General features: G+C 42.5%; 1 protein-coding gene across 1 annotated transcript; it reads left to right on the top strand.

Annotated features, from left to right (window-relative positions):
• The first annotated feature begins 630 nt into the window (after window positions 1-630).
• RDH10 (retinol dehydrogenase 10) lies at window positions 631-27849 on the top strand. The gene is made up of 6 exons (XM_080800288.1): window positions 631-1179; window positions 2787-3022; window positions 22990-23088; window positions 24290-24435; window positions 26235-26366; window positions 26459-27849. The coding sequence occupies exons 1-6, from the start codon at window positions 891-893 to the stop codon at window positions 26580-26582; spliced, it is 1026 nt and encodes a 341-aa protein (XP_080656414.1). The 5' UTR covers window positions 631-890; the 3' UTR covers window positions 26583-27849.

Here is a 27849-nt window from a genome sequence, read left to right as displayed (position 1 = left end):
GCTGGAGGCTGCGGCCACGGCCATGTGAGAGGGGCTGCCCCGCCGTGGTTCGGCGGACGGCTGGCGGGCGGGGGGCTGGGCCGGGGGCGGGGTGCGCCCGGGGGCGGGGAGGGCCGAGCGGAGGGAGGGCCGATGCCGCCGCCGGCTCTTCCCGGTCGAGGGTTATATAGCGCGGAGCGTGGAGCCCGCTCAGAGGCGGCCGGGAGCGCTCCGACTTGCAAGCGGCGCTGCGCTGTGGAGCCCAGTGCCCAAGTGACAGCCGTGGGGAGTGCAGGGCAGGGTACTCGAGACCGCGGGGGCAGCTGCAAGCCGTTGGGCAGCGCTCGACTGCGCCGAGAGAGTCGCCCCTTCGCGGCGCTCCCGCTGCCCCGCACCCCACTCTCCCACCCTTTCGCAACTTGGGTCAAGTTGACAACTCCCGCGGCGGCCGGCGGGCCCGTGCGGTCTCCGCTGCGCGCCCCTCCCCCGGGGTGAGAGGGAGCCGCCGCGCCGGCTCCGGGGACACTCGGGCGGCGGCGGCTTGGCCATGAGGGCAGCGCGCGCCGCCTAAGTCGCGGCTGTCACCGCCGCTGCAGCGGGACCGACCGGCCGGCCGGGCGGGCGCTGCGGGACGGGCGGGCGACCGCCGGCAGGAGGCGCCGAGCCGGGCGGCTGCCGCGGCGGGCACAGCTCGGGGGCCACCGCGCCGAGCCCGGGCGGGAGTGTCCCCGCGCAAGCAGGGAGCGGCGCCGCGCACTCCAGCCCGGAGGGCACCTCGAGGGAGGGCGCGGGGCGCAGCCTTCTGCTCTCGGCGGCTCTGACAAACGCCCCGGGGGCCGGGAGCCCGGCTGCCCTGCGCGGGGTGGGCGCGGACGCGGACGCTGGACTCGTGCGCGGTTCCGGGCGTCGCGATGAACATCGTGGTAGAGTTCTTCGTGGTCACTTTCAAAGTGCTCTGGGCGTTCGTGCTGGCCGCGGCGCGCTGGCTGGTGCGGCCCAAGGAGAAGAGCGTGGCGGGCCAGGTGTGCCTCATCACGGGCGCCGGCAGCGGCCTGGGCCGCCTCTTCGCGCTCGAGTTCGCCCGGCGCCGGGCACTGCTGGTGCTCTGGGACATCAACACCCAGAGCAACGAGGAGACGGCGGGCATGGTGCGCCACATCTACCGCGACCTGGAGGCGGCCGACGCCGCGGCGCTGCAAGGTAACTCGGACCTGCGCGGGATCAAGCCTCTCCCCACCCCCCGAGGCGTCTCGGGGAGGGCCCGAAACCCCACTGCCTGGGTGAGCCCCGCTCGCAAGGAAGAGAAGCACCCCCTCGTCTCCTGCGAGTGGAATTTGCCCCGTGAGAAAGGAACACGGTCACCTCTGTCTTAGAAGGGGGGAAGGTGTGCCGAACTCGCCTTGTCTTTTCGGAGGTCCTGGGGGAAGAATGTCGGGCTTCCTAAACCCTCTGAGGATAGCGAAGGCAGAGCGAACTTGCTAGCACAGGTTTGAATTCTAAAGAAATGCCTCCCTCCGGTTTGCGATGGGGCAATGAAGTGTCTGGGAAGTTATTCTCAGACTCGACTGATGAATGTATCTATATTATTAGATCTGAATCGCCGAGGCAGCATTGATGATTTCACTATAAGTTTAGCCACAAGAAAATAATTAACATTGTTTCACCAGGGACAAGTAAGTGCTTTAGTTATATACTCAGCCTCCTACCTTTCAAAGCGCTTGGAACATTTAAGCCTCATTATAAATTTATTTCATGTTTTTGTTAACCTCAGGAAATCTGCCTCACGGTATATTTATTAAATAACCTGAATCTGAGATTTTTTTTTTTTAAAGCCAAAGCGGAGACCATAACCAACCATAAATATTGGTCTAGGAAATTTGGTAATGGCTCTTACTCTTTGATAAAATTTTTCGTTTCCAGATAAAACATTGAACTATACCGGGAAGATTAACTTGAGACACCACCCCTCCCCCATATCGATCATTTTTTTCACTAAAACTATTGGCACCTGCCTTTTAGGTCAGAAAATCAAAGGTCAAGAATGTTACATTTTCAACAGTGGTATGGAAGGGTAGCAAATACAGATTATTGTGCTCCCTGCCAAAACCTAAAAGAGAAAAGGTATTCAAAAACCAGGAAAGAGAATTTTGGTTTTTAAATTGAGATCTTATGTGGTAAAATTGCATATTTACCTGTAAGTTTCAATTTACGTGAGGTGCTTCTTAGGAGATCTCAGCTATTCCAGTTAGAACAAACCAGTGACCTCCATTCTTTCACGAGAAACTTTAGGTTCATTTCTGGGTTTTGGATGACTTCAGACTGTTAACTGCAGTTTTGATTTGCGAGCCTGAAGGAGAGTTTCCATTTTGAGGGTGCTGGTACTAAAAGAGTAAAAGCCGGTTCTGGCCACCGTTCCTCAAAAAAGAGGAGTGTGTAGTGTTTGTGGTTGGGTGGGGGGGGGGCGTGTTACTCTCTGGGCTGAGATCAGTTTTTTCCAGGTGTCTTTAGCTCCAGGAAGCTGTTCCCATGAGGTCTGACTTGTATCGGGCTTGTCACAATTACATGATTTTCCCCTAAGCAAAGTTATCCGGTAAATTGCTGTAATTCCCAAAGACTTTTGGGGGAGGAAGGCAGCTGTAAGTTCAGTCATTGGCAAGCCTCAGGGTGTTAGAAATTTGAAGCTCACTGTAGTATTTTTGTTTTGTGTGATCTTTGTCCTACTGATTGCCATGTGACTCACATTTTGCACCCCCCACCCCCTTCTCTGTTCCATTTTCCCCCCCCTTCATCTGGACTTCTGAGGACAGCTGGAAATGGTGAGGAAGAAATTCTGCCCCACTGTAACTTGCAGGTTTTTACCTACACCTGTGATGTGGGAAAGAGGGAAAATGTCTACCTGACGGCAGAAAGGGTCCGCAAGGAGGTCGGCGAGGTCTCAGTCCTGGTCAATAATGCTGGAGTGGTCTCTGGGCATCACCTTCTGGAATGTCCCGATGAGCTCATTGAGAGAACCATGATGGTCAATTGCCACGCACACTTCTGGGTAAATATAAACATCCTTGTTTTTATTACTAGGCCCTCCTCAATGAGAAGGTTGGGAAGGAGCCAGACTTCAGTACCAGCCTGAAAGATACCCGTACTGTTTCACTGCAAAGCTGCTTTCTAATTTGTTGTTTCCCCGTGGTGAATTACACTGCATTGCCAGTTACTATCAAATAATTATTTTCTACCCTATCCCATGCAGTCTTTCTGAAGAGGGCAAAGGACTGAACATTTCGAACTAGTTTTGAAAGATTGCCATAAAAATAACAAGAGGGAGCATAAAACCCTGGGTTTGTTTATTTTACTTTCTGTTGAGTTTGTAAAACATTGGTTGTTCTTATGAATTCCTGAAGTCAGAGTTTAGGCTTCCAAATTACTGCTCAGCCGCATTTTAGAAAGTGCCAGAGATTCTGAGATCAGCATTTGTGGTCCATTGGGAGTGGTCAGGCCACCCTAGCAGTCACTTAACATCCATTGACCATCCACAGGGTCTGTGGCCTTGTCCTGGTAGAGTACATGTCAGAACTTTCTCAGCTTACAGGATGCCTCTCTCGGGAGAACAGAGGTCACCCTGCTAGGACCACAGAGTCACTATATGAGGGACAGGAGGACTGTGAGACTTGGGGAACGAGGGACTTAAACCATATCAGCTTCTAGCCATTGGAGCTCCTATAGCATCTAAGGATGAGGGAGAAGGAGGGCCTTCTTGCTCTGGGGACCAAACAGATCCCAGTTTTTCAGCTAAACTTCAATAATGGAAGGTGTGAAGCTCTCCCCTATAACTCTGCACGGTGGACCTTCTTTATGCTCTTTTTCCTCCACGTAATTCCTGTTTACTTTTGTAGACATGTAAGAGCCAATAAAGAAAGGGTAAGGAGATAGGAAACTCCGTTTTGTATTTTCTATAGGCGGATTAGCCTTCTAATGGAACACCACAAAGAACTGTTTCTTCTAAATAGGTCACATTAAACTTCCTTAATTTTTTAGCAACTGCCTACAAACTTAATCTGGCTTTAGAAGTACTTATTCAAATGTTGTTCCTTGAACATCAGACCATTTCTCGGATCCTGAAAGAAGCTTACTTTAATGTTTTATTTTAAAACATGAGTTTTATTTAATTCATTTTCAAACCTCTAGAAATGAACACACAAGTGGTGCGAGCTAACTCATATGGATGTTTTAAATGAGTAAGGAGATTATCAAATGCAGTTTGGTGGGATTTAAGTGTGCTTGTGCACATGGGCATGTGCATAGGTGTGAGAAAGAGTGTATGTGTGTGTGTGTGTTGTGTGCATTGAGGGTGGGGAACTGAATAAAAGTCCTTGCTGCCATGGGGTGCATAAGAACAAGTGGCAAGTGGCAAGGGGGTGGATCAGGTGAGTAAAGACCGGTACAAATGAATAAACTTGGCATTATGGTTTATCAAGAATCTTACGTTTTTATAATTCTGAGTAAAACAACCACCATTTGAAATAAGACACATGTGAATTGTGGGTGGACTTGTAGTTTTCAGAGTAGAAGGGTAAGGATGAAGCTGCCTTAGAGACTCCAGTTGCTCTCGGTCAACTTGTCATCTTCAAATAGATGTACAGCCATTGGTAGGCTAGTTGTGAACCGCCAATACCGGGACTGTTCTTTTCCAAGAACCTTTCATTGAGATGATCCTCGGTTTCTGAACTGTAAACTTTTACCTATACGGTGCTCTAAAGTTTAGTCATCTTGCTTGCTTTCTCTGTATGATTATTTTGCCGGATAATATAATTTCAAACGTAACCACACTTTTAAATCTGCAGTTAAATACCTCAAGAGGAAAGCAGCCTCTCTTCACTAGACATTCTGTAAAATGAGAGAGCTAATTGAGAGTGTGTTAAACACAGAAAATCCGTAGCTTTGGCTTTGAAAATGCACATCAATTGATAAACTGTGCCTTAACATTAGACTACTTTCTAACCTAAGGAGAAAATTGAATCAAATCTCCAATAGGAAAATGATTGTGGAATTGAACCCATATACTCCCATATACTAAGGAACATACCACCTTCCCAGAGTCCTTACTTTGCTTTGAGATGTTGCTTAACTACAGAATTTAGGGAGTTCTTGGAAGCCTTGACGGTAATGACGTCACTTCATATTAAAATATGGGAGGCTCCTGAATTCTCCAGCTGTTTTTCCCCTAAGCATCTAAACTTAAGAATTTATTTTCAATATTGAGTCAGAAAATTCATTTTAGAGTTGGAATTTCTGACTTCTTGCCGAGCCTTATAAACCCTTTAAGAAATTGAGATCTAGCAACTAAAATTTAGAAGAAGGCTTACTATAATTTTTACAATGATTTGGCGGGGGGTGGGGTGGTAGGTGGGGGGTGTTAGATGATGTAAGAGCTACCTGAATTCAGCTTCCCTTCCAGTAGTCCCCTTAAGCAAAAATGTCTGACAACTGTCTAAACATATATTAGCATGTGCTGTTTTCCTTCCAAAGAAAATAACCAGTGTGTCTTTTTACTGTATCTGGGTGGGGAGAAGTTGCCCCATACATTTTATTTAAAAAGTAGATCAGCTGAGCAGAGAGTTGTTTAGTCGTTTGAACGATTAGTCTTGAGCCAGACTTGTAAGTAGCAATTGCTGTCTGTTTTCATAAAATACTGCATGGTATGTTGATCCTGACCCAGCGTTAAAGTCCTGTGCAATGAAATAGAAAACCGTGTGGACTTCCACTGAAAAGCTGTGGGCCCCCCCCTGCTTAAAATCCCTTCTACTGCTGCCTCTGCCTTCAAGACCCTCTTCCTCCACTCTGGTACGTTTTAAGGCCTCGCACAAGGTCCTAATACAGTCTTCCCTCCCCATTCCAGCCCTTTTCCTGGCATTTTCGCATATTAGAACTGCAAGGATCCTTAGAGATCATCTTGTCCCATCCCTTGTTTTCTGATGAAGCTGCAGTTGAATGGCTTGTCTAAAGCTTTCTCTCTTCTTGCCATTAACGTCTTGCAGCATCTGTTCATTCTCACCCTTTGTGGCATAGTATGTACTCTTTGGTTTATTATTATTTTTTTTTATGCATTGTGTCCTGAAATTCCAAAATAGATGAGAAGCTGTCTGAAGGCATTTGTTCTATCCTTCCTATTTGTTTTCCCCTGCTCGGAATAGGACTCCACTCCTAAGATTCAATGAACATGCAGTAAATGAGTGTTCAGTAGGCTAGACTTCTGTTTAAAAATTCAGAAGATCACCTATTCAGGATGCTCACGGGGGCCTGTCTGCTGAAATTTCGAAAGGTAAGCCTTATGGTGGACTGACTAACGCTGTGCAAGATTGAGGAGACCTCAAAATGGGGCTGGCTCACATTCATAATGGTTTGTATCTCCTTTTGTTTTGCTGCACAACTTTTCCACTCTCCCTGCCCCACCCAGGTGCTCACATATTGATTTAATAGTATATTAAATCTGCTCTTGATGCCAGGCTAGCAACTTGAGAAGGCTGGTGTTGATAACCCCGTTGGAAACAGGCTCAAATCGAATGTGTGGCAACCATTCCTACCTGCCAATGGTGGAGCCTCAAGGAGAGGATGCCCACTGTAATTCCCTTGTTGGTTCTGAACCTCATACAGTTTATTTCCCTGCACATTGAAAGTTTTTGCTGTGCTCAGCATTATCCTACCCAGCCCTCCGGTCTGCTGTGATGCTCCCACCTTCCAGGATTCTTCTATCACCAGCAGCTCTCCTAGGAACCTTCTCTTGGTCGCCCGTCAAGAAGTGATAGGTTTGGGGTAGACTCCAGTCAGTATAATCTGTTGTGCAATATTCTCGTCAGGGTCAGTGCAAGACCAAGGAGAACGTGTGCAACACAATGCACTTTAACGTTGCCATAATCCTAGCAACCATTCACTTAGGCCCTTTCTGTGGCTCCATGGGATACGAAAGCTGGAAAATACCGTGCTCATCTCCGAAACATGGCAAGTCGGCCTCCATACAGGAATTGCAAGCCTGTATTTTCCTCGAACATGAATATTGCTTCACTTGTTATTTTTTAAGAGGAGTAGAATCTTAGCCTGCCATTTTTACAAGACAGAGTTTATCTGTAGATCCTTTTTGGCCCAAGAGCTGCACTTGGCCTTTATACGTGAGCAGCAAATTGATCCCTGATTAACCAAAAGGGGGAAGCAAAAGCATTTAACTCCAGGCCTTTTATGTTCTGAAGAAATTTTGCATGGTAAAGGGCTAAATCTGTCAAATAGCAAGTCGGTAATTTACTTCTATTGATATGGTAGTCAGACAAGATAATTGGTAGTTAATTAATAGACCACTTAACTTAAAAGGTTTCACAGTTTTAAAATACTAATTACTGAATTAGGCATTTATCTATATCCAAATGTCTAAAGTCTATTTAGTTAAAATCCATCCAGGAAAAGTAAAAGCCCACCAGCTAGATCTGAGTAATGTAGCACTTAAAGACATTAGTGCTATGGTAGTACCTAATATCTCATGAATGGTCCCTAATCATTCATGTTTAAGTTCCTATGTGATTTACTGGTTTTTAATCTCAAGTGCTGTATTGTTCTCTGGTTAGAGAAACCTAGTTTTGTTCGAGGTCTCTTAGATTTAGAATTTTTTATAAATCATTTCTAAAATATTCATATAAAACTCTTTGGCCAGTACTTCTTCCTTCAAACCATAATTTTAAGAATTGTTATACCATATATTTTATAAAGTAGTATTTTCCTATCTTAAGGTAGCTACTAAGAAGTTGGAATTCACGGCCAGTTTTTAAGTCTGTACTAGAACTGGCTTCTGTTGCCAAATAAATATCATAAGCTTAAAAATGTTTGAGCTTCAGAAAGACTTTTTATTTCAACTGAACTTTAAATTGACATGGGGTAAGCATACTTTATCTTATTAATTCTTGTGGTCCCATTTAAAAACATCTCTCAGGTAGCAATCACTTGGATACTTGGGACTGTATCCCTAACATATTCCTATCCCTAACATTTCATTGCCTTGCTTCCTAATACAAAATAAGATCATGTGCCCCTTAAACCTCAAGTTTCTATATTTGGTATGTTATGTGGTAGGCCCAAATTGCTTCTATTGCTACTAGAAATCAACATCTGTGGTGTGATAAAATGTCACTTTACATAACTGGTATGAGCAGGGCACCATCCTATAAAAATCCTTGCAGCATCTTTGATGTGTGTTCGAATCTGTGTCCGGATACGTCAGTAGTTTAGAAAATATTGCTAAGTGACCAAGATCATATGAAGAAATAGCAGTGCCCCCCTCGTTGCCAGTGTGTAGCTTGATCTTTCTACAGAATGTGATCCTGTTAACCATCTCTTAAACTCCAGTCTTTAGTTTCCACGATAAGCCCGCTTTCTCCTGCTTCTCTTCTGTCTTCCCAAGTCCTCCTGGCCTCCCTACTTCTGAGATGTAATGACTAGTATTACATGCTCAAACCTCTTTGTAACTCTAGCGGGGTAATCTGTTTATTTCAGTAGCTTCATCTAATTTCTGAGACAGTTCCCAAGTTCACACAGCTGTTTTGGCTGTTCCCCTCATTCCTAAAATCAATAAGTCTCAAAGCTGAACTAACTCCTTTTTGCCTCTTCTTGAGTCCCCTGGTATGGCCAGGGCCAGGTTTGGGAACATCAGCAGTATCTTTAATTCTCCATCCTGCCCACATTCGCGGGTCCTGACTCTTCTGTTGCTGCCATGTACTTTGATCCCCTCCTTCCCAGTCCCGTGTCCTCCCCTGTGCTTCTGTTGCCTCTCGCCTGGACTTTGGAAAGAGTGTCTGAACTTCTTTCCCCGTTCCTGGCTTTTGCTCTTCAACCTATGATTATCTAAGCAGACTCGAATTTACTATGTGTGTGCTTAAGGACTATGCTGACAAGAACGTACTCCAAACCTTTGGGTGACCGTATTGTTCCCAGCATGAAGTCCAGGCTCATTAACATGGCAGCTTAGATCTTCTAAAGCTGATTTCCACCTGCCTTCCAAATTCATCGCCTATTATGTCTCCTGGTCAACCCTAAACTCCTGCTGGGTTAGACACCCTGTGCCCCTGATGGAGCCCTGTGCACTCAGCTGTTCCACCATCTGAGACCTGTCTTACTGGGAGACAAAGCAGTTGAATAGTTTAAACAAAATGTATCACTCCTTCTGGGAGGGAAAAAAATATTCAAAATACTTTCATTTTGACTTAATAGTATCTTTATAGCTTAAAGAGGCGTTCCTTGTAGAGTAGTTTAAGTCCTGGTTCAAGGAATGGCCCACTCTTGCTTGCTTATGTGCTATTTATCTCGATTCCTTGAAGCAAAGTTGGTGTTTGGTCTTTTCTCCCTTGTTATTTCTACATCTAGGACTTCATCCATTATCTGTAGATAACGTAGTAGAAATTAATCTATAGGACACGTCAAAGTGAAGGCGTTCTTTAACCTGGGCTAACACTACTTAAATAGCTTTTTCAGAAAGGCTGAATGGAGGAATGTTCCCTGGGTGGGGCCCTCAGCCATTTATTGCAGGATCGGGTCACAGGACCTAGAGAAGAGCTACAAGCCCCATGGCCAAATACATAACTGCTCTCATTCTCCGGATTTATTCTCTGCCCTTAGGTTTGTTTTCTCCTTAGCCATTTTCAGATTTTTAAGATCTTTGGCAAATTCTAGTGAATTGACTTTAGTTAACTTCAAGTTTAATAACCTCATTTGGGACTTAGAATAATTTTTTGAAGTAGGAAACCCCTTGTATGTTGACTAGCTAAAATTTAAATTAAAAAAAAAAGGAAACCCCCCTTTTCTTAAGCTCCTTTAGTTAAGGAATATTAATAACAGACTCATCTAAACTTTCTGTTCAGTTTCTTTCAGAAACTAAAATTAAGCCTCATTCAATTATGATAAGTAACCAGTTTGCCTCCATTTAATCCGGATACGGGCCTATATGGATAGATGTGTAGATGACATGTTTATTTGCTTGTTTGAGAATGCCCAATGAATAATAAGGCTCGTGACTCTGGTGCAGTTATAGCCAACAGGCTGGAAAAAAAAGCCCTTTTGAGCCACACTGTGTTAAGTCCCAAATACCCAGGATGTTTTTGGAACCCCAAATTGTATTATGCTGAATTTCCACTAGGGGGTGTCCTGACAGGGTGGATTTGTATCTTATTTCCTTCTGCACTCACAAGCAGTAATTTTCCTAAGATAAAGGGCCTTTTGTAGCTAATCTTTGGAGTATGACAAACTCTGATAGTCCTTAAGAAACAGGGAACTACTCCCTGTATCGACTGAATGAGTTAAATCCAATGTTTTGAGCCTGGAACTCTGGGGATCAGATTAAAATGTGTTAATCTCTCTCGGTTTAATTAGTGATTTTTTTTTTTTTTAAATCTTAGAAGTTAGTATAGGAGTTAGCTATTCACAGAACTAACCCTTTCTTATAGTTTCTGTTAACTGACCTAAGAAGTTCCTTTAAGGCTGCGACCTCTTTTGTAAGCATAATGGGAAATTAACCCAGAGGATGGAATCTTGTAATTCTTTCTTTGAAAATACCAAGCGGACAGGTAGAGCATACAGCCAATCCTGTGGTAGGGCAGCCTTAGTGAAGTTCCCTATGTTGTGACCTAACACTGTTAAGATACTGCTGTGCAGAGTAAAGGTTGTCGGAGCATGGCCTTGGGATTTAATCACGATTACCCTGACACATTTGGCCAGCCAGTCAGTCCCTGCCGCCTGGGTTTGCAGGCTTACGCCATCCCAGCACTGGAGGGTATGCCTTTCAACACGAGGAAGGCTAACATGAGGAATGCTAACATCGTTTACTTGATCTTACCCAGCATGGCCCTTTCTTGAATTCCTTTTTCTTTTTACTTTATTTGTCAATTCTCTTAAAAACTCAAGTTCACACCTGTCAGGGACCATTTTCCTAAATGCTCTGAAACTAAAATTAAGTGAACCACAGGGAAAAATTGAATATCCTCTCATAATGATCATAAAACTTTCAACACTGCAGCAAATGCTGCTAGAATATTTAACAAGTGAGGGCAATTACTGCCGCAACCTTGAGTGCTGTCAAATTAGCCCAACTGACAAGCCACTTACAATGAATTCACATTTGGAAACAAAACATTACTTGGTCTGTGAAACTTTCAAAGATCACACAAAGTTATGTGTGAAAGATGGCAACTGTGTTAATGTTGTGAAGGTTGTTTTTTGTTGTCATTGTGTGGTTTTGTTTTTGTTTTTGATTTTTTTTTTTTGGTTGTAGGCTTTTTTGTTTATTGGTTTGGGGAAACCGTAGTGTTTCTCATTTGCTACTTGCATAAAATGTGAATTTCTTGCCTTTCTTTCAAATAGCTTGGTACTGGAATTTTTAAATATTAACAAGGTTCAGCTCCTTGGTGTTATTCTAAACAATGGGGCTCAAAATAACACTTCCCAAATCAGTGTAACTGGGAAAATATTTGTGGTGTAACTTATGTAAGCACATGGGTATTTTGAGGACAAGTGAAACTTAAAATTCAAAGCCTGAATTTTCCCACCTGCAAATTGCACTTAACGTACTGCCCCCTACTGATTTCTCAAGGATTTTTAAAAATGGGGTAGTTCTTCTACAGTCTCTTGGAAAAAAGAAACACCAGGTAAAATAAATTATCTTAAAATCGTTCTGTAACGACTTTTAGTATTATGTCTGCTGGACTTTTCTCTGCCAAGCGTTATTAATTTATCTTTTAAAATCATTGTTGTCTGTTCCTAGTAAAAGAGGACTAAAGGAGAGGATTAGAGAAGAGGTGTTACGGAAAGCGTTTTTGTTTCCCAGCATTGTCTAGGATTCTGGGTGAAAGGGGTCGGGGCAGCCGAAGCAGATGCTCAGCACTATGGTTTTTGAGGCTGCTTCTGGTGGTCAGGTAGTGGGTTTCTGCCGGAAGCGTGGTCTGGCGCTGCCTGGAGGGCAGGGAGGCCTGGGAGCCATACAAAGGAAGAACCAGGAATTGCAGGAACTTGAAGAAACAACATAACCAAAAATAGATAGCACTTATAACCAAAAGAGCCTATAAATATATGCTTAATGAGCCTGGAGTGCATTTACCGGTACTTTTATATAGCACTTAAATTTTACAGACCCTTTCATAAACACTCTTCTCTCATTTGAGCCTCAAAGCAACTCTGAATTAAGTAGAGCCATTATCCCCATTTTTATGGATGAGGAAACAAATGAGAGAGGTTATAGGAATTGCCTAAGGTCACCCCTGGGGAAAGAAGAAGCTAGGATTCAGTCCCTCATCCTAGGACTTTAGTTTAGAATCTCTACAAATACTCACCTGAGCTACATGTTCAAAGCTAGTAGATTTTCCTGTGAGTCACTTATGCTTTTGCCCTTTGGTATAATGAAAGAATCCACCTTCAAAAGTTGATTTTTTTTAAACTAGCATAGTTCATTTAACAATGACTAATGAACCCTAGCTTCATATCATCAGAAAGTTTGCTCCATAAATTAGACAAGAATGTAAAATTCTAGACTAAAGAACCAATACCACACTAGAATTTTATTACTAAAGGCCAGTTCAAGTGTTTTTCTGTAATTTTCCGTGGTTTGCATCTGAGATGGTTACTTCATTGAGATGACTAGGATATCCTTGGTCACTTAGCTTCCTTGCTTTTCCTAATTCACATGTCAGCACTGAAAGGCTGGACACAAAAAGCGAATAAACATGGCACTTCAACAAGATTTGGCTGCGCAAATTTCTATAAACACTTGGTGCCAAAATGTCAGTAACAGGATGGTTTTAGTTTTTTGGTTTTTGTTGTGATTTTTTTAAAGCTTATCTCCTAGAAAATGTAAAAGCTTTATTCTGTTACATAATAATCTTATAGGATTAGAATTCCAGAAAACTCCATAAGCTTTGCATTTTAGAAATGCTAATCATGGATTTTCAAAATGATGCAGTTTTGCCTAGTTGATGGCATCCAAACTTATAACCGAAGCATCTGATTTGTAAAGGGCTAATTTTTTTCCTAGGTGTGATTTCCTCACAGGCTTACCAAAGCATGAAGTTTTCAGAAAGGTAAATGAGAAAAACGGAACAGGTAAAGGCTGAGGCTGAAAGGCCTTGTCTTGAAAGCTGAGCCTTCAAAACCTCTGTGGATGTGGGGAGAGGACTTTGAAGCCTTCTCTGTCTGTGTTTGTGAGCTTGTTCTAATGGCGATGGGGGTGACTTAGTCCATTTACACTGCTGGAACAGAACGCCAGACACTGGGTGCGTCACTGACGACAGAGATTTATGTCTCACTATTCTGAAGGTTGGAAGTTCCAGAAGATGAGGATGCCAAGCAGATTCAGTCTCTAGGGAGGACCTACTTGGTTGGTAGACAGCTGTCTGCTGAAACCTCACACGGCAGAAGGGATGAGGGGTCTCTCTGGGGCAAAGGGCACTGATCCCATTCCTGAGGGCTCCCAAAGGCCCCCACCTTCTAATACCATCACAATGAGCATTAGATTTCAATGTGAATTGTGGTGACACAAGCGTTTAAATGACAGCAGAGTGCTGAAAATGGATCCACGGCAAATATACAGAGAAGCCGTCTGTAAACTCTCTCATAGTTGTCTGTAGAAGGCTCTGGGCAAAGCTTGTTTGGTTTGAACCAACCTTATCTTAAAAATATTGTTGGGGAAAAAATATATATATATATTGTTGGGGAAATGGTGTGGGGAGTGAAGAGTGGGGCTTCCCAGCCTCTGATATCCTGGTTCAGAGAGCACGGGTAGGCTAAAGGGTAGTGAAATCTTGCAGTTTTGCTGAGCTTCTAGAAGAAATTGATCTGAAGCCACTTGAGGTTTAAAGTAGATTCCTCAGGTCACCCTAGAACCTTGTACTCAGCCTGCACTCCAGGGCAGTGGTGGCAGCAGCATCACTTGGCAGGCTACACGTTAGGGAAGCGGACTCTCAGGCCCCCTCCCAGACCTACTGGATCAAAATCTGTATTTGATTCCAGATCCCAGGTGATTCTCTGGCACATCACATTTTGAAGAGGAACTGGTCTTGAATGTGCATTTTCCTTTCCACTTTCTCAATATTCTCCTTCCTGCTGCCTTTTTGTTTTTCTTTCCTGAGCTAATCAGCCCTTTAGGAATCTCATAGACAAGAAAAATTCCAGACCACACACTCTGTGTTCCAATCCTAGTCTAGGTTTATTTATTTATTTATTTTATTTGGATTCCGGTCCATTGTCTAAAAGGAAGAGTGCAGGTGCTATCTTGCTCACTATTCCCCTTGGTGACTGTGCCCGGAGTGGAGTTTCCAAAGCCATAAGCATCATGAAAGAAAGTCAAGACCCTTCAGGGAAGAGATACATTCTTCCCACCCAGGAAGTAAGTTAGCACCTTGCCTGTTGTGTATACCCCTTCCTCCACTCCTGGCCCTGGCGTATCATTGGCTTCCGGTATTGGCTGACGGAGAGCATGGTGTCTCATCCACTTATGATACCTAAGGGGAAGTCTTCCTTTTTAGTTTTCACAGTTTAATAATATTTTAGGTGGGTTAGCCAGAATTGTGATTGACAAGTGATTACTGCTGTCTTTTAGCCCACTTTAGTCTTCTTCTCCCACGAGGAGAGAACAGACCAGTTGCTGAATCAGCAATTATTACCCTTGAAGATATTTCTTAATTTCGTTGTGGAGTGGTAGTTCAAAGGCATGAACATATAACCTAAAACTGATGGGCTTTTTTTTTTTTTTTAAAGATTTTATTTATTTACTTGACAGACAGATTACAAGTAGGCAGAGAGGCAGGTAGAGAGAGAAGGGAGGAAGCAGGCTCCCTGCTGAGCAGAGAGCCCGATGCGGGACTCGATCCCAGGACGCTGGGATCATGACCTGAGCCGAAGGCAGCGGCTTTAACCCACTGAGCCACCCAGGCGCCCCAAACTGATGGGCTTTTGAGCCCAAATTTAAGTTGTGAGGTTTTTTAAAAAGCCCAGGATGCCTTCCAAACCTAGAAAAATGTCATTACATTACAAGAACTAAAGCTTAGAAAAAATCATCACTGGACTGTATGGAACTTGATTTGCTACTGTGCATTTCTTTCAGAGGTTCACAAAGCTTTCTCTTTAACAGTGCCTAATACTATTTAGGTACCCCTTAGACTCATATATAATGAGTAAATTCTGTGTTGCTACCATGCAAGCTTAAGAATAAAATAAGTTTTCAGGAGAACCTCTTGATTATATCTTTAGCTTTATATTTCATTTAGGTAAAGATTTTAATTTTTTTAAAGACTCCACAGTAAGCAAACTAAGAAGCGAGGGAGAAGTTAAACTATTTAGACATATGAAATACAAAGGACGATGGAGGGTGATCATGAGGACATTGTTGGGTAAAGCTATTGGAATGGGGGCAGGAGGGACAAAGGAGTCCTGCCCCTTCAGATAGCCTGAGCAGTGGCCGAGCCTGTGTGCGGTGTTTATGCCTCACGGAAGTGGTTACTAGTCACTGGAGCAAAACCGAAGCCTCTGCCCTTTGGAAGATCTGTCTTTATTACAGTTTCTGAGATGTGATTTGAGTCTGGGGCAAAGCAAAGGGATTAATGACAAAGGGTTGTTTAGCAGACTATTTGGCTGCAATTTTGTGGGTTATTTTCATTATTCTATAAAGCATTATTAAATAGGGAAAGGGCCCTGAGCTTGAAGGAGATCATGGAACACTCCTTTGATCATCTAGGACTCAGCCAGGGGGAGGGTCCAGGAAAACAGCACTTCAAAAACTGTGTTCAGCATTCAGTTTCTTTCAACATTCTGAGCTTTTGTGAACTCAACTGAAACACAGAAAAACGATTATTTTGCAGAGAATGTGTAATTTCATTAATATGTAAGAGGCATGAATTCAAGTTACATTATTTTAAGAGGCACAGTCATGACATCATATAAATATTTAATGAACAGATTTTTACTGCTCACCAGCTGCTGGCCTCTGTACTAATGGAACTGACACCTTGCTGAGTCATTTACGAGAGTCTTATGCAAGGTACACCTCAGTGTTACAACTTGTATTTCCAACGCGTGGTAGGAATCCAAGAAAGAATTATTGGACATAAGTCATCGTAACATTTTTGAACAAATGGAGAACCTCCTCTTTTTGTCTCACAGATGAGTTAAAAATCAAGGCTCAAAGAGGTCAAGTAACAAGGATGGACAGTTGATTGGCAGCTGGGACCATGTGGTTTTTGGACTCCAAAAACCAGTGTCCTTTCCAGACAGATTGAGTTTTAAGCCACCTCCTTTCCGGTATTTCTGCATAGCAAACCCTAAAACGCAAGGGAATGTTGGTGTCTTAGTGGCTGCCTTGGGCTAGATTCATCCTGTGCTTTAGCAGTGGGAAGGCAAGTTAATGAAGCATTTATTTTTGCTGAATAACTAATGGTGTCATCATCTAGGTGTTCATTTGAAAAGCCTTGCTCTTTTATTAGCTTCTTGGTTGCAGGGCAACTGTAGGAGTGTACTAGTGCATGTGTGTTAAGCATTAACTGCTGATGCCTTCAAATGTTAAACTAATCCCTGTAGCCTCAAAATAATAGAAGGATGGTAGATGTCACATGGGTAAGAACTCAGGAGTTAGGACACACTCTTTAGTTTCTTCTAGATGGCTAAAGACAGAGTGGTGTGTGTCAAGCTGATAAGAGACTTTGATGAACATTTTGTGAAGTCTGAGGGAGTAGTTCCAGGCTTTACTGTCTTGGGGCTCTGTTGCATGATTTGTTGGGAGACTTTTCCGTCTCTACAAACACACCCAACTAGGGAAAAAGGGGGAAAAGCTGTCATTCAGTTCCACGAATTTCAGAATTTGTGCTGTCAAATCCAACTAAAATACTTTGTCAGCATATTGTTAGCAAGTATAGATTTAGTTTTTAATTCCTAATTAAAGATAACTTTGTAGTGAAAAATTTTTAACTACATGTTCTGGCGTTGGAGTGAAATTTCTTAAAGTTTGGCAGTCAGTGTGTTTACTAAGCAGATAACCTTTAGATCTACAGAATTAGGAGTATTTATTTAGCCATACATTCCTTTCCTGGGGTAGCTTGTGGGGAGCATGTCACCATTTTACCGTCTTTAAACATGCTAGCGATTTCTCCTCCTCGCCTTTTTGACACCGTTCGCTGTATTTGCACAGCGCCTTCGACAGTTTGTTCTAAATTGAATCCCAGTTTTCCGGGAGCAGTGACTGAGTGTTCGGAGAAGAGTGCCACCAGATGTCATTTTAGCCTTGTAAATAAGCAGTATGTTCCTTTGTGATTCTGATAAAGATAAGTTACTCTGGTAGCAACAGAGGCAGAAGGAGCAAAACACCAACTAGAATTGTTGGACCACCTGGAGAGGTGCTAAGGGGATGTCCAGTTATATGTTCTTTGTGCAGTGGAGTCTTGATTGTCGTTTTTGATTTTGTTTTGTTTTTTTCCTCAAATTGTTTATATGCTGCTGTTATTTGGAGATTCTGAAAATCCTTATACATCAGAAAACGATTATGTATGTGCTGATGGTGTTAATCCTTTTCCCATCATAATATGATTTATGGCCCTCCTTAGAAACCAAAATCTCCTGTTTCTTGGGTGTTCAAATGAGAGAGAAACATTTTAAAAAGATTCTTTTTCAAAGATGGCTTTTCTGGAATTGACCAGAAGACAGTTATGCAAACACACAAAAATACAGTATGTGGCCTTTTTCTTCAAGAAATTAACATGGCTTTTTCCTTGGTGTCCATTAACCTGGAATCGCTTACAAATACAGAGAACACATTCTGGGTGTTTTAGCTACACCTTTAAAATGTCATCAGTCTCGAACATTTCAAAAGCCAGACTTTGCCGGATACCACATTTCTTCACATTCTCTTTTGTTGAACTTTCGGCTAATTAGCCCTGACAGTGCAGCTGCAGGCCCTGTGTCCCAGTGTGTCATTAAGAGCACCGGGAATGATCTGGGGGTTTACAACTGTTGGAAGTTAATTTGGCGTAAACCTAACTTTCAAAGATTTCTCGAGATAAGACATGTCATGTCTATGTCCAGTCACACTTCTGTTTCAGAAATTCTTGTTTATATTATAAATATGACCTTTACAGTTATCTTTCAAAGTGCCCAGGGCTTTGAAGAGGAACCCTGAGGAGCTATAGCAGCATTAGACTTAAGTATGTTTCATAAGAACGTCAGGGTCCATGTCAATGTCCTTCCCCCACTCCTTCTTTTTTTCTTTTTAGTCACATTAGCAACCTTGTCAGCTGGTGGCCGATTATGGTACTGGAGTCTTGTGATAAAATTACTCATGGGTATGCAAAGGTCCGTCTCCACACTTTTTAGCCAGAGTTCATTATTGAGAGTGTTCTCTTTTTCTAGATGAAATGATCCCTAGGTCCATTCTAACTTTACATTCTCCCACTGACCATACCAATTAGGGCATATGGGTTGCTGACTCTGAGACACCCTAGATCAAGAGTCAGCCGTCTCTTCCTGAAGAAGAACTACAAGGCTTCCTCTGTTTCATAGACATTTGAACAAAAGGACATAGCAATGGAGTGCAGTTCTCTGGCTCAGGTTAAGCATCTAGCTAACCTTGCCAGCCACCAAACTCCATACTTTAGACATCCTTGTACTAAGTGGTCACTTAGGATCCAAGTAATCCTTCCCTATAGTGGGGATGACACAGCAGCCCAGGTGTTCGGTCAGCGATCTGAGTTTCCTCTTTCAGATCGCTAATGGCGGCGCGCGCGAGGATTTATACTAAAGCCGTTTGGGTGTGCTCTTAGATTTGCCCTTGATGCTCCTTTAATGACTCTTCGAGACAAAGTTAAAGATCACGAACCTTAGCTTGAACTGACTGGTGTCATGGCAACTAGCACTTCACCTTTCACTGGTCCCCATCTCGTACATGTTACAATATTTGTGCGCATTAATAATTCATTGCAAAGTGCCAGATTTCTTTGTGCTGTCAAACTGTGTCAGGGACAGAATATGCTGTATCTCAGATGTCATCTACCAGACTGTTGAGGGCAAGAGTAATTAGAAAAGAAAACTAGTCAGGTTACTTGGGAAGATTCCTGAAAATATGATGCTTTCTAGCCACTCATTTATAGCATTTTCCCTGTAAAGTAAGGGATAGAATTAGTGTTGATCAAAGTTTATTTGGTAATGTGCCCCAGACATAAGGCAGGACTTGGGGCTGTGGAAATAAGGCATGAACAGTAATTGCTCGCCTCCATTCGGGCAGCAAAGGAAAATGATTAACAGCCTTCGTGCTCCGTCACATGGATCAGGCTCCAGCATGAGCCCTGAAACCCCAAGTTTAAAAAAAAAAAACAAATGGTCCTGATGTGAATGCTCTTATCCCAGGCTTGCCTTTGCCTGGCACATGGGAGCTGAGTGTTTGAGCCCAGCCTTGGAAGACGAGTCTGGGTTCGCTGCCTGACCCTGGCCTTGGATAGCTTTTTTCACCTCCCAATTTCCTGAACCTTGTTGGTTGTGCTCAACATTGATAGCGGTTGTTGTGATTGTAGTATTAGACCTATGATCGGTGTGCTTACTAAATAAAGAAAATAGGCCTTTGTCTTACGATGGAGAAAATGCAAGGAGACATTGGATTTCATTTGTACAACAGGCTGTGTTTGTCCCTGATTAGGCACAGAAATCACATATTTTAAACTAGACACTGACCTGCCACCTTTTTTTTTTTTAATTCTTCCTCTCTGCAGAAAGCTTTATATTAAAGCAAACCTGTGTCACAGTTTACTAGTTACTCAAAGTGAAGATTATTTTGCTGAAAAATGTTTACAACCCACAGTTGGAGAAGATTTTGGTCACTTAGCCATATTTAGATTCTTTTGTTTCTCTTTCTCTTTTTTTCTTTTTAATACAAAACCAGTAGCTTGAATGTCCCTCCAGACTACTTGGAAGGAGAGCAAGGGGGTGAGGAAAGCAAGCCCAAGTCACGTTTTTTAAAACATGCAGCCAGAGCACCCTGTGCATAAACTAGAGCTCTTATACTGGATGCACTGATTTAACATGGTTCAGTGCTGGGAAGTATGAATTCTGCTTAGAGACAGCCACAAAACCTGCTCCCATTCTAGCCATCATTGCTTGGCCACATCATTAAACAGTACCTGCATGTAATAGATGTTCAAGAAATAATCGCTGAAGGAGGAAGTTAATACCACAGACTAATTTCAGGACAAGGGGAGGGGTCATTAACCAGTTTCAGAACCATGCAACAAATTAAACTTAAAAAACAGCTAGGAACTTGTTAATCTTCTATCACCTACCTTTATGTGGTGCTGGGGATCTGGATTAGTCATTTAGCACCTGCAGGCAACAGCATTGCCCAGGAGTCGGGGGGAGGTCATTAGTGCCAGCCCGCTCGGGTGTCCGTGTGTTTCCAGCCAGGGCCAGCTGCCAGCTAGAGCAAATGGTCACTGGCGATATGAACAAACAGGGTCAGGGATTAAGCAGCAAATTCTTACCGGTGTTGTATCTTGTGTGTAATTTCTTGGGATTTAATATTGAGACTCCTCACTTAAGAACTTAACAGTAGGATCCTTTGTACTAAATCTATCCCTGTCTTCCAAGACTAGGCAAACTTTGAATACTGAGAAATGCTCTCTGAGTCGCATCACGAACACATTTTATATTTTTCTAGCTAATCTGGGAACAATCATAACCAGCTACTTAAAAGAAGCCTTATAGACTTGGTTACTTAAGGATGTTTTCTTATTCAGATTGGAATATATGTCTTTCTTTATGATATTACCTTATTGCAGTTCTGTGATATGATAGCCATATATAAGCCGGAGAGCCTGAAATTGAACATATAATCAATCACCTGAAGGACCAGGTCTTGCCTTTTTTGGCTACCAAGCACACCAAAATAATAATTACTCTCCTAACTACCCTAACCATTCCCACTTACTGCTGCAAAGAAGTAAAATCTGGGGGCACCTGGGTGGCTCAGTTAGTTAAGTGGCTACCTTTGGCTCAGGTCATGATCCCAGCCAGGGTCTTGGGATCCAGTCCCGCATCGGGCTTCTTGCTCAGTGGGCAGCCTTCTTCTCCCTCGCCCTCTGCCTGCCACTCTGCCTGCTTATTCTCTCTCTCTCTCTCTCTCTCTGTCAAATAAATAAAATCTTAAAAAAAAAAAAAAAGGTAAAATCCAGCTGAACGTGTGTCTCTCTTCCAACCAGCAGCAAGCCAGGTCTCTGAAGTTCACAAGGAACATTGTTCACATTCTCTCCTCCACAGTACCCATCACAGGGCAATAGTTCTCCCATGATTTTTGAAAGAATAATCAGTATCTTCCAGCTTAGTCTGAGGCAGCCAGGCAAATAAATCTAAAACAATCAATCAAAATATCACAAAACATGTAATTGTATGTTACAGGGAATGGTCCTGACCATATGTCTTAAAGAAATACGAACAAAGTCAAGGTGGTGCAGAATGATATAAAGGCTCCACACCTTCAGTAGAGAATTATTTGGAAGCTCTTGTGACATAAGCATGTTGAAAAGCACAGGAGGCTTTGTAAACATGTGATTAATATTATACTTCAAATTACGTGGGAGGGCATTGGAAGTAGATTGTCAGAGAGGAGATAAGTTCACAGGTAAAACCTGGTGGGTGAGAATAAGTGTGCTCTGGGTGACCACAGTGAGGAGACCCAGACAGATGGGGTATGAGTTGGGGTGAAGGGGGTCGTTGCATGATGATCAGGAGTCAGACTAGGGAAGACCTTGGGATACTTCGCAGCCGTTCATCTGGCAACTGTGTGCATCATGGATTGGAATGAAGAGAAACTTCAAAAGAAATGGAATGACTGTTTTTGATCTTGTACGTGCAAAAGTTATTGTAACAAATTAGATATTTATGCAAAAATTCAGTGATCCCTCAGCCAGGAAATGCTCAGAAAAGGGTATGCAAGTCTCCTTTAAGTCCACTGTGTTTTGTTTGGGTTCTTTTAACTTCATAAATCATGGGGAAGCTGTGTTGGCAATGGGATATAACTCAACAGTAGACAGATTGCTCTTTGCTGCTTTCTTTTAAGAAGCAGGTTATAAAACTGTTGGGAGCCTGGTAGAATAGTTAATAGATCATCTTAAGCAATTCGAAGTAATTTTTTTTTTTTTTAATATAGCCTTGTGTCTTGAAGGCAAAAGAGCCAGAGGGGGAAGAAAGAGTTTAGTGAATAAGAAATCAGTGCCTGGGTCTATTGCCCTGTAAGTGCCACGTGCTCAGCTACACTGAGTGGCGGGTCACCTGCTTCTGTGGACAAGTCACTGCCCTGTAAGCCCCCCAGGGGAGTGTGGTCATTTAGAATGCTGTAAGCTCCTGTCGGTTAGCACAGGACACATTTCTCATGATGAGCATCCTGTACTTTTATCCTGCATTTTTACATCCTGAAATACTTTACCTCCTGCTAGTGCGCTTTGGTGAAGCTTTGGATGCTGGAAGATGATGCTGGAAGATCTCTTCATTCACAGGTCCCTTCCTGTTTAGACATAGCCGTAAGGTAGACATTAATGCAAGGCACTTACTCGCAGGTAAGCTGGAGGTCCCTCACAGACTGTGAGATAGCTGTGTTAAAGTGTCAGGAGCATGAAAAGATCCCTGACCTGGGAGTAGTTTAGATTAGCAGATAACTATCACTTGAAAGGTGATAAAGAGCCTTCGACTGATGGCTTTCTTTTCATCTCTGGCGCTTGTCCCCAAAAGCTCTTGTGTTACAAGTCTGGTTGGTCACGGCTTCTAATAAGCCTGCCACACCGATGATACGGTGTTATGCTAACCAGACACTCAGAGGATCTACTCTTTTAGTAAATGTATAAGATCTTGAAACAAGTCAGAAAATGTACCATTATGTGGGTAAAACTGATTTTATCATGTGGCTAAAACATAACGTAGGATTGCTTTGTAAATGAAATTCAGTGTCTGTTCTAATCCTTGACTCTACTCTTCTTTCAGACCACAAAGGCTTTCCTTCCTACCATGCTGGAGATTAATCATGGTCATATTGTGACAGTTGCAAGTTCCTTGGGATTGTTCAGTACTGCCGGAGTAGAGGTTTGTGAGATATAAAGCATTTCCTTCAGTCAGTCGGTTTATCTCGTGATGTGTACACCAAAATCCCCCAAAGAGTACTGCCGCCCACACGTTCGTGAAAGCACTTGGTTCCACCTGTGTGCCGTGTGTGGAATGTCTGACAGTAACCCAGGGCCAGCTGTTGGGAGTGCACCTCTAGTATCTTCCGCCATAAAATCACTTACACTAGCTCGACAAAGCTACAGCAGCAGCTATGCCCCATTTTCATTAGCAGTTTTGCTTGATGGTGGCGGGGAGGCACAGGGTCAAGAATGAAACCGTGGAGGGCAGTGGCAGTGCCCTGGGAAACAGACACGTGAGGCCAGAGCTTGACGTCCTGTTTGGGTCGACTTGCCAAAAGCGAACTGTCTTGTATCCATTCATCAGAGGAGATGGTTATGGCAGATGTGAGGTGTCTGGCTTTGTTAAGTTTGCAGAACTGGGCTTAATCAACCCCATTCTTCACCATATTCCAAAAATAAAGTGTTCGTATGTGTGTCGTTCTGTTAGTCCTCTGGGTGCCTCCAGCATAAAATTGAAAACCTCATCCCCATGCAAATACACAAAAGGATACAGACTAGATGGCTTCCACATTCTGCATTTCCATTCCTACATCTAAGGTGGGGTAAGGGATAAGAACTTTCTGTACCATGTGTTTTTAGATTAAAGTCTGGCTTAAGTTTACAAGGTGTACTTACCATTTCCATTTTCACTTTATCCTAAAGAGAAAATCGGATCCTAACGACTTATAACCTAAGCTAGGTTCACCTTTGCTCTCCTAGCGTTAATTAGACAAACTGGATTTTCATTCTCCTTTACTGAACAAGAGACCATTTGTAAATTTTCCAGACACTTCAAAGTGAACCTCTCTCCATTTTTAGCTCCCGCTTGTTAGCTTTTATAGAATCCTTTGTGGTAACTTCCCCAAAGTAATATGATACTTGGTCGATGTGGCAAAAAGTGTTCGTCTGTTTCTGCTGTTGCTTTGAAAATATTATTTCTGCACTGAACCACATCAGATATCTGTCTTTGAAAATCTTTCCTTTTCTTTGCTTAGTCGCCTGTAACCTTCTGTATCAAACATGTAACCAGAGTACTAGGATCAGGGACACTTGGGTTTGGTCAGTGTGGTGTGGGATCTGTGCGCATACTTAGTGTTTCTGTTCTCCTCCCTCTAACTCAGGATTACTGTGCCAGTAAATTTGGAGTGGTGGGTTTTCATGAATCCCTGAGCCATGAGTTAAAGGCTGCTGAAAAGGATGGAATTAAAACAACGTTGGTTTGCCCTTACCTTGTAGACACGGGCATGTTCCGAGGCTGCCGAATCAGGTAAGTAAAAACCTGTCTTATTACTGATAAAAAACTTTTTTTGAAACTTTTTTTTTCCATGTTGGAGGAATATGTAGAATTAGACCTTGCACCTTAACTATCATTTGACAACTAAACTTGTTATTTCGTTGGTCAAGGTTTGTAAAATTCGGGTAAATAAGATTAACAAGTGAGGTTCTGGTACCACACTGATACTAACACGAGGAAGTCAGTCTAGAAGCATCAGACAGGAAGTGGCCTCTCTGTACCTTCAAAGGAGGAAACATAAATACCCAGGGTCTCCCTTGGAAGCTACTTCCTTAGGAGTTATTTTGTTTCTTTAGTATTAGTGTTGGTAAATGAATGTGACTTTGATTTGGATATGAAACAATGTGACTGTCACAAAAGAGTAAGCCTTTCTTCTAAAAAGACCTTTGAATATTGCCCTCCAGATTTGGGAGCTTTCTTTTTGCAGAGTATACGTAGGCAGATTCACTATAAAAAAATGAGAAGAACTGTTTCGATTTACTAAAAACAAAATAAAATACCCACACACTTTGAAAGGAGGCATGTGGGAATATAAATGTCAGGCCACGTCTGACTTGAACTAGCGAGTAAACAAAACCACAAATCATTAAAAAGATACTTGTAAAGACATGCTTACTTTGAGATTCTTTGCTTGGATGAGTTTGAACGGCAAGGGAAGATAACCGAACCAGTTACCCGTTGTTCAGGGCCATTCTGAACACGTCCTGAAGCTGGCCACGCTGTGAAGTAGGTGGAGCTTGATTTGAGTCATTCCATTGTCCGGCTGACTCCACGTCTGGACTGGGAATGGACTCGAGCTCTGCCTCTTTTCCCGAGCGTGCACACGTGTGTGTGTGTGTGTGTGTTTCTTTCTTTCGTCTTATATACTTAGGAACCAATTGCCTGGGGTCTAAGGAGCCCTGTTTCCTATTTAGCTGTTTCCTATTTAGCATCATGGCAGGTGTCCAAAGCTGTGGTGGGACAATGGAAAGTGAAAGGAATAAATTATACTATTAGGTTATTTCAATGTGTCATGTAATGAATTCAGCTGAAGGTAGGATTGTCTATATGCTCTTCATTTCAGAGAGCCCTGAGAGAAAATGCCTTGGTTTTCCCTCTGGGGGCATCCAGGAAAGTGTACAGCTGACTTATTTCACTCAGAAAATTTATGCCAGTGTTACACACCATCATTCTAACAACACTTAGCACTAAAAGTTTGGCATTGTGTTTGGGTTTACTGTTTATTATGCCAAACGTCCTCTTCTTTTTCTATTAAAAAAAATAGAGGGGTGCCTGGGTGGCTCAGTGTGTTAACGCCTCTGCCTTTGGCTCAGATCATGATCTCAGGGTCCTGGGATAGAGCCCCACATCAGGCTCTCTGCTTGGTGGGGAGCCTGCTTCCCTTCCTCTCTCTCTGCCTGCCTCTCTGCCTATGTGTGATCTCTGTCTGTCAAATAAATAAATAAAATCTTTTAAAAAAATAATAAAAAATAAAATAAAAAATAGAAAAATAATGTGAAATACATTTTAAGGCATTTTAAAAACATTATCTCACTTTACAGAAGAGCAGACCAATTTTGCTTTTTTTTTTAATCTGTTTTCTAGACTGTGCAAATAAAATATATTCAGAGTAGGAAAATTTAGAAAATACAGAAAAACACCATGCAGAGAACAAAATGGGCCTGAGATCCTGACACTTAGATAACCTCACTGGTAGTGGTTGGATGTCTATTTCCAGTCTTCCCTGCTTTGTGTTAACTCTTCATTTCATTTTTTGAATATTTAACTTTCAGGAAAGAAATTGAGCCTTTTCTGCCCCCACTGAAGCCTGATTACTGTGTGAAGCAGGCCATGAAGGCCATCCTCACCGACCAGCCCATGATCTGCACCCCCCGCCTCATGTACATCGTGACTTTCATGAAGAGGTAACTGTGCGGGTTCCCTCCTGGGTCGGGCCTCCCCCAGGACCTACCGCCAGCCAGTGCGCACTTGCTAACAGACCCCTTTCTCATTTCAGCATCCTCCCTTTTGAAGCAGTTGTGTGCATGTATCGGTTCCTAGGAGCAGACAAGTGTATGTACCCATTCATTGCTCAGAGAAAACAAGCCACAAACAATAATGAAGCAAAAAATGGCATCTGAGGATCTTTTTTGTACGGAGTATCGTTTCTATCAGAAGGCGATCCAGGTGTTTCAGTCCGACACACATCAGCATTACTGACAGTCTCTGGATTCTAAACCCACGTCGACTTTTTTTTTTTTTAATCAACTTTAAAAAATAAATAAATGAAGTGCAAATTAACCAACTAGAAGACTTGGAAACGTGATCAGCAAAAGTGAGCTTACGTTGTTGCCAACAGGGTCCTTTGAGGCAGAACCCTGAAACCTGTCCTATCTTTTAGACAAGCACTGTGTGACATCTCCAGGCTACCATTATTTTTCTTAAAGAGCAGAAAGCCTAGAGATGGGAACGACAGTGTGTTTCACCTGTGTGGTTTTTTTTTTTTTTAAATATCCGTAGAGTTTATTAACTCTTGTAATTAAACTCTAGCCAATTGACACCCTTGCAACTTCAAGGACTGCTAGTGCTATATTTTCTCATGTTTTCTAAGTTTCAGTTTTGCAAAGCCCATGGGGCTGCTTGTGGTGTTTGTGTGTACAGCTCTTTTAAAAAAGGAATTTTGAAATCTCCATCAATTTGAAGTAAATGATGTTTGATTATTACAGTAATGGGATCAGGTCTCTTTCTTAAAGTCATAAGGACTAAAGTGTTAGCCGAATTTTTAATTTTGTCTCTGAAATCTTTCCTTAAAGCTCTATTCCTCTGGAGACCTACTTATCCACAAAGGTCATACATTTTCTACCTGTGAATTTTGCTGCATACAGAAAGTGCCCTTTCCTCAGGAAGTTGCTGTGTTTCATTTCTTTAAATGGACTTTTATCTAGAATACACAGCAGCTCTGCAAAGGAACAGTTTCTAAAAATGGGAACTTCTGCATTAAAAAAAAGGTACCCATTTTTGTGCCAACTATGATTAGTGAGGGGGAAAAATCATATTCTATGGAGTACGTATTGGAAGGGTGTAAAGATTCTTTTGAAAGTTTTATTCACATTGTAGAACAGCAATTGACATTTTTACAGTATTTTTTTGTAAAGCAAACTATTTTGTGCCTTGAATTTGGTAAATGTGTATTAGTGAAATGTTGTTAAAGTGGACTTCTACCTCTGTATCTAAATGTATACCATCCACTTGTAAATTACTATAAACTATTATGTGATTGCTTTTTTTTTTTTTTAGAATGTCTTGTTTAAATAGCAACCTATGTTTAAGGCTATTAAAATAAGCCATCTTTTACTAATTAATTGGGAAGTTTTATAAAGGACTGATTAAATTTAAAGAATTAACTTA

The sequence above is a fragment of the Martes martes genome (assembly GCF_963455335.1).
Source record: "Martes martes genome assembly, chromosome: 4".
NCBI lineage: Eukaryota > Metazoa > Chordata > Mammalia > Carnivora > Mustelidae > Martes > Martes martes.
Note: the sequence above shows the minus strand (reverse complement) of the source record. Positions and strands in the feature narration are given on the sequence as shown.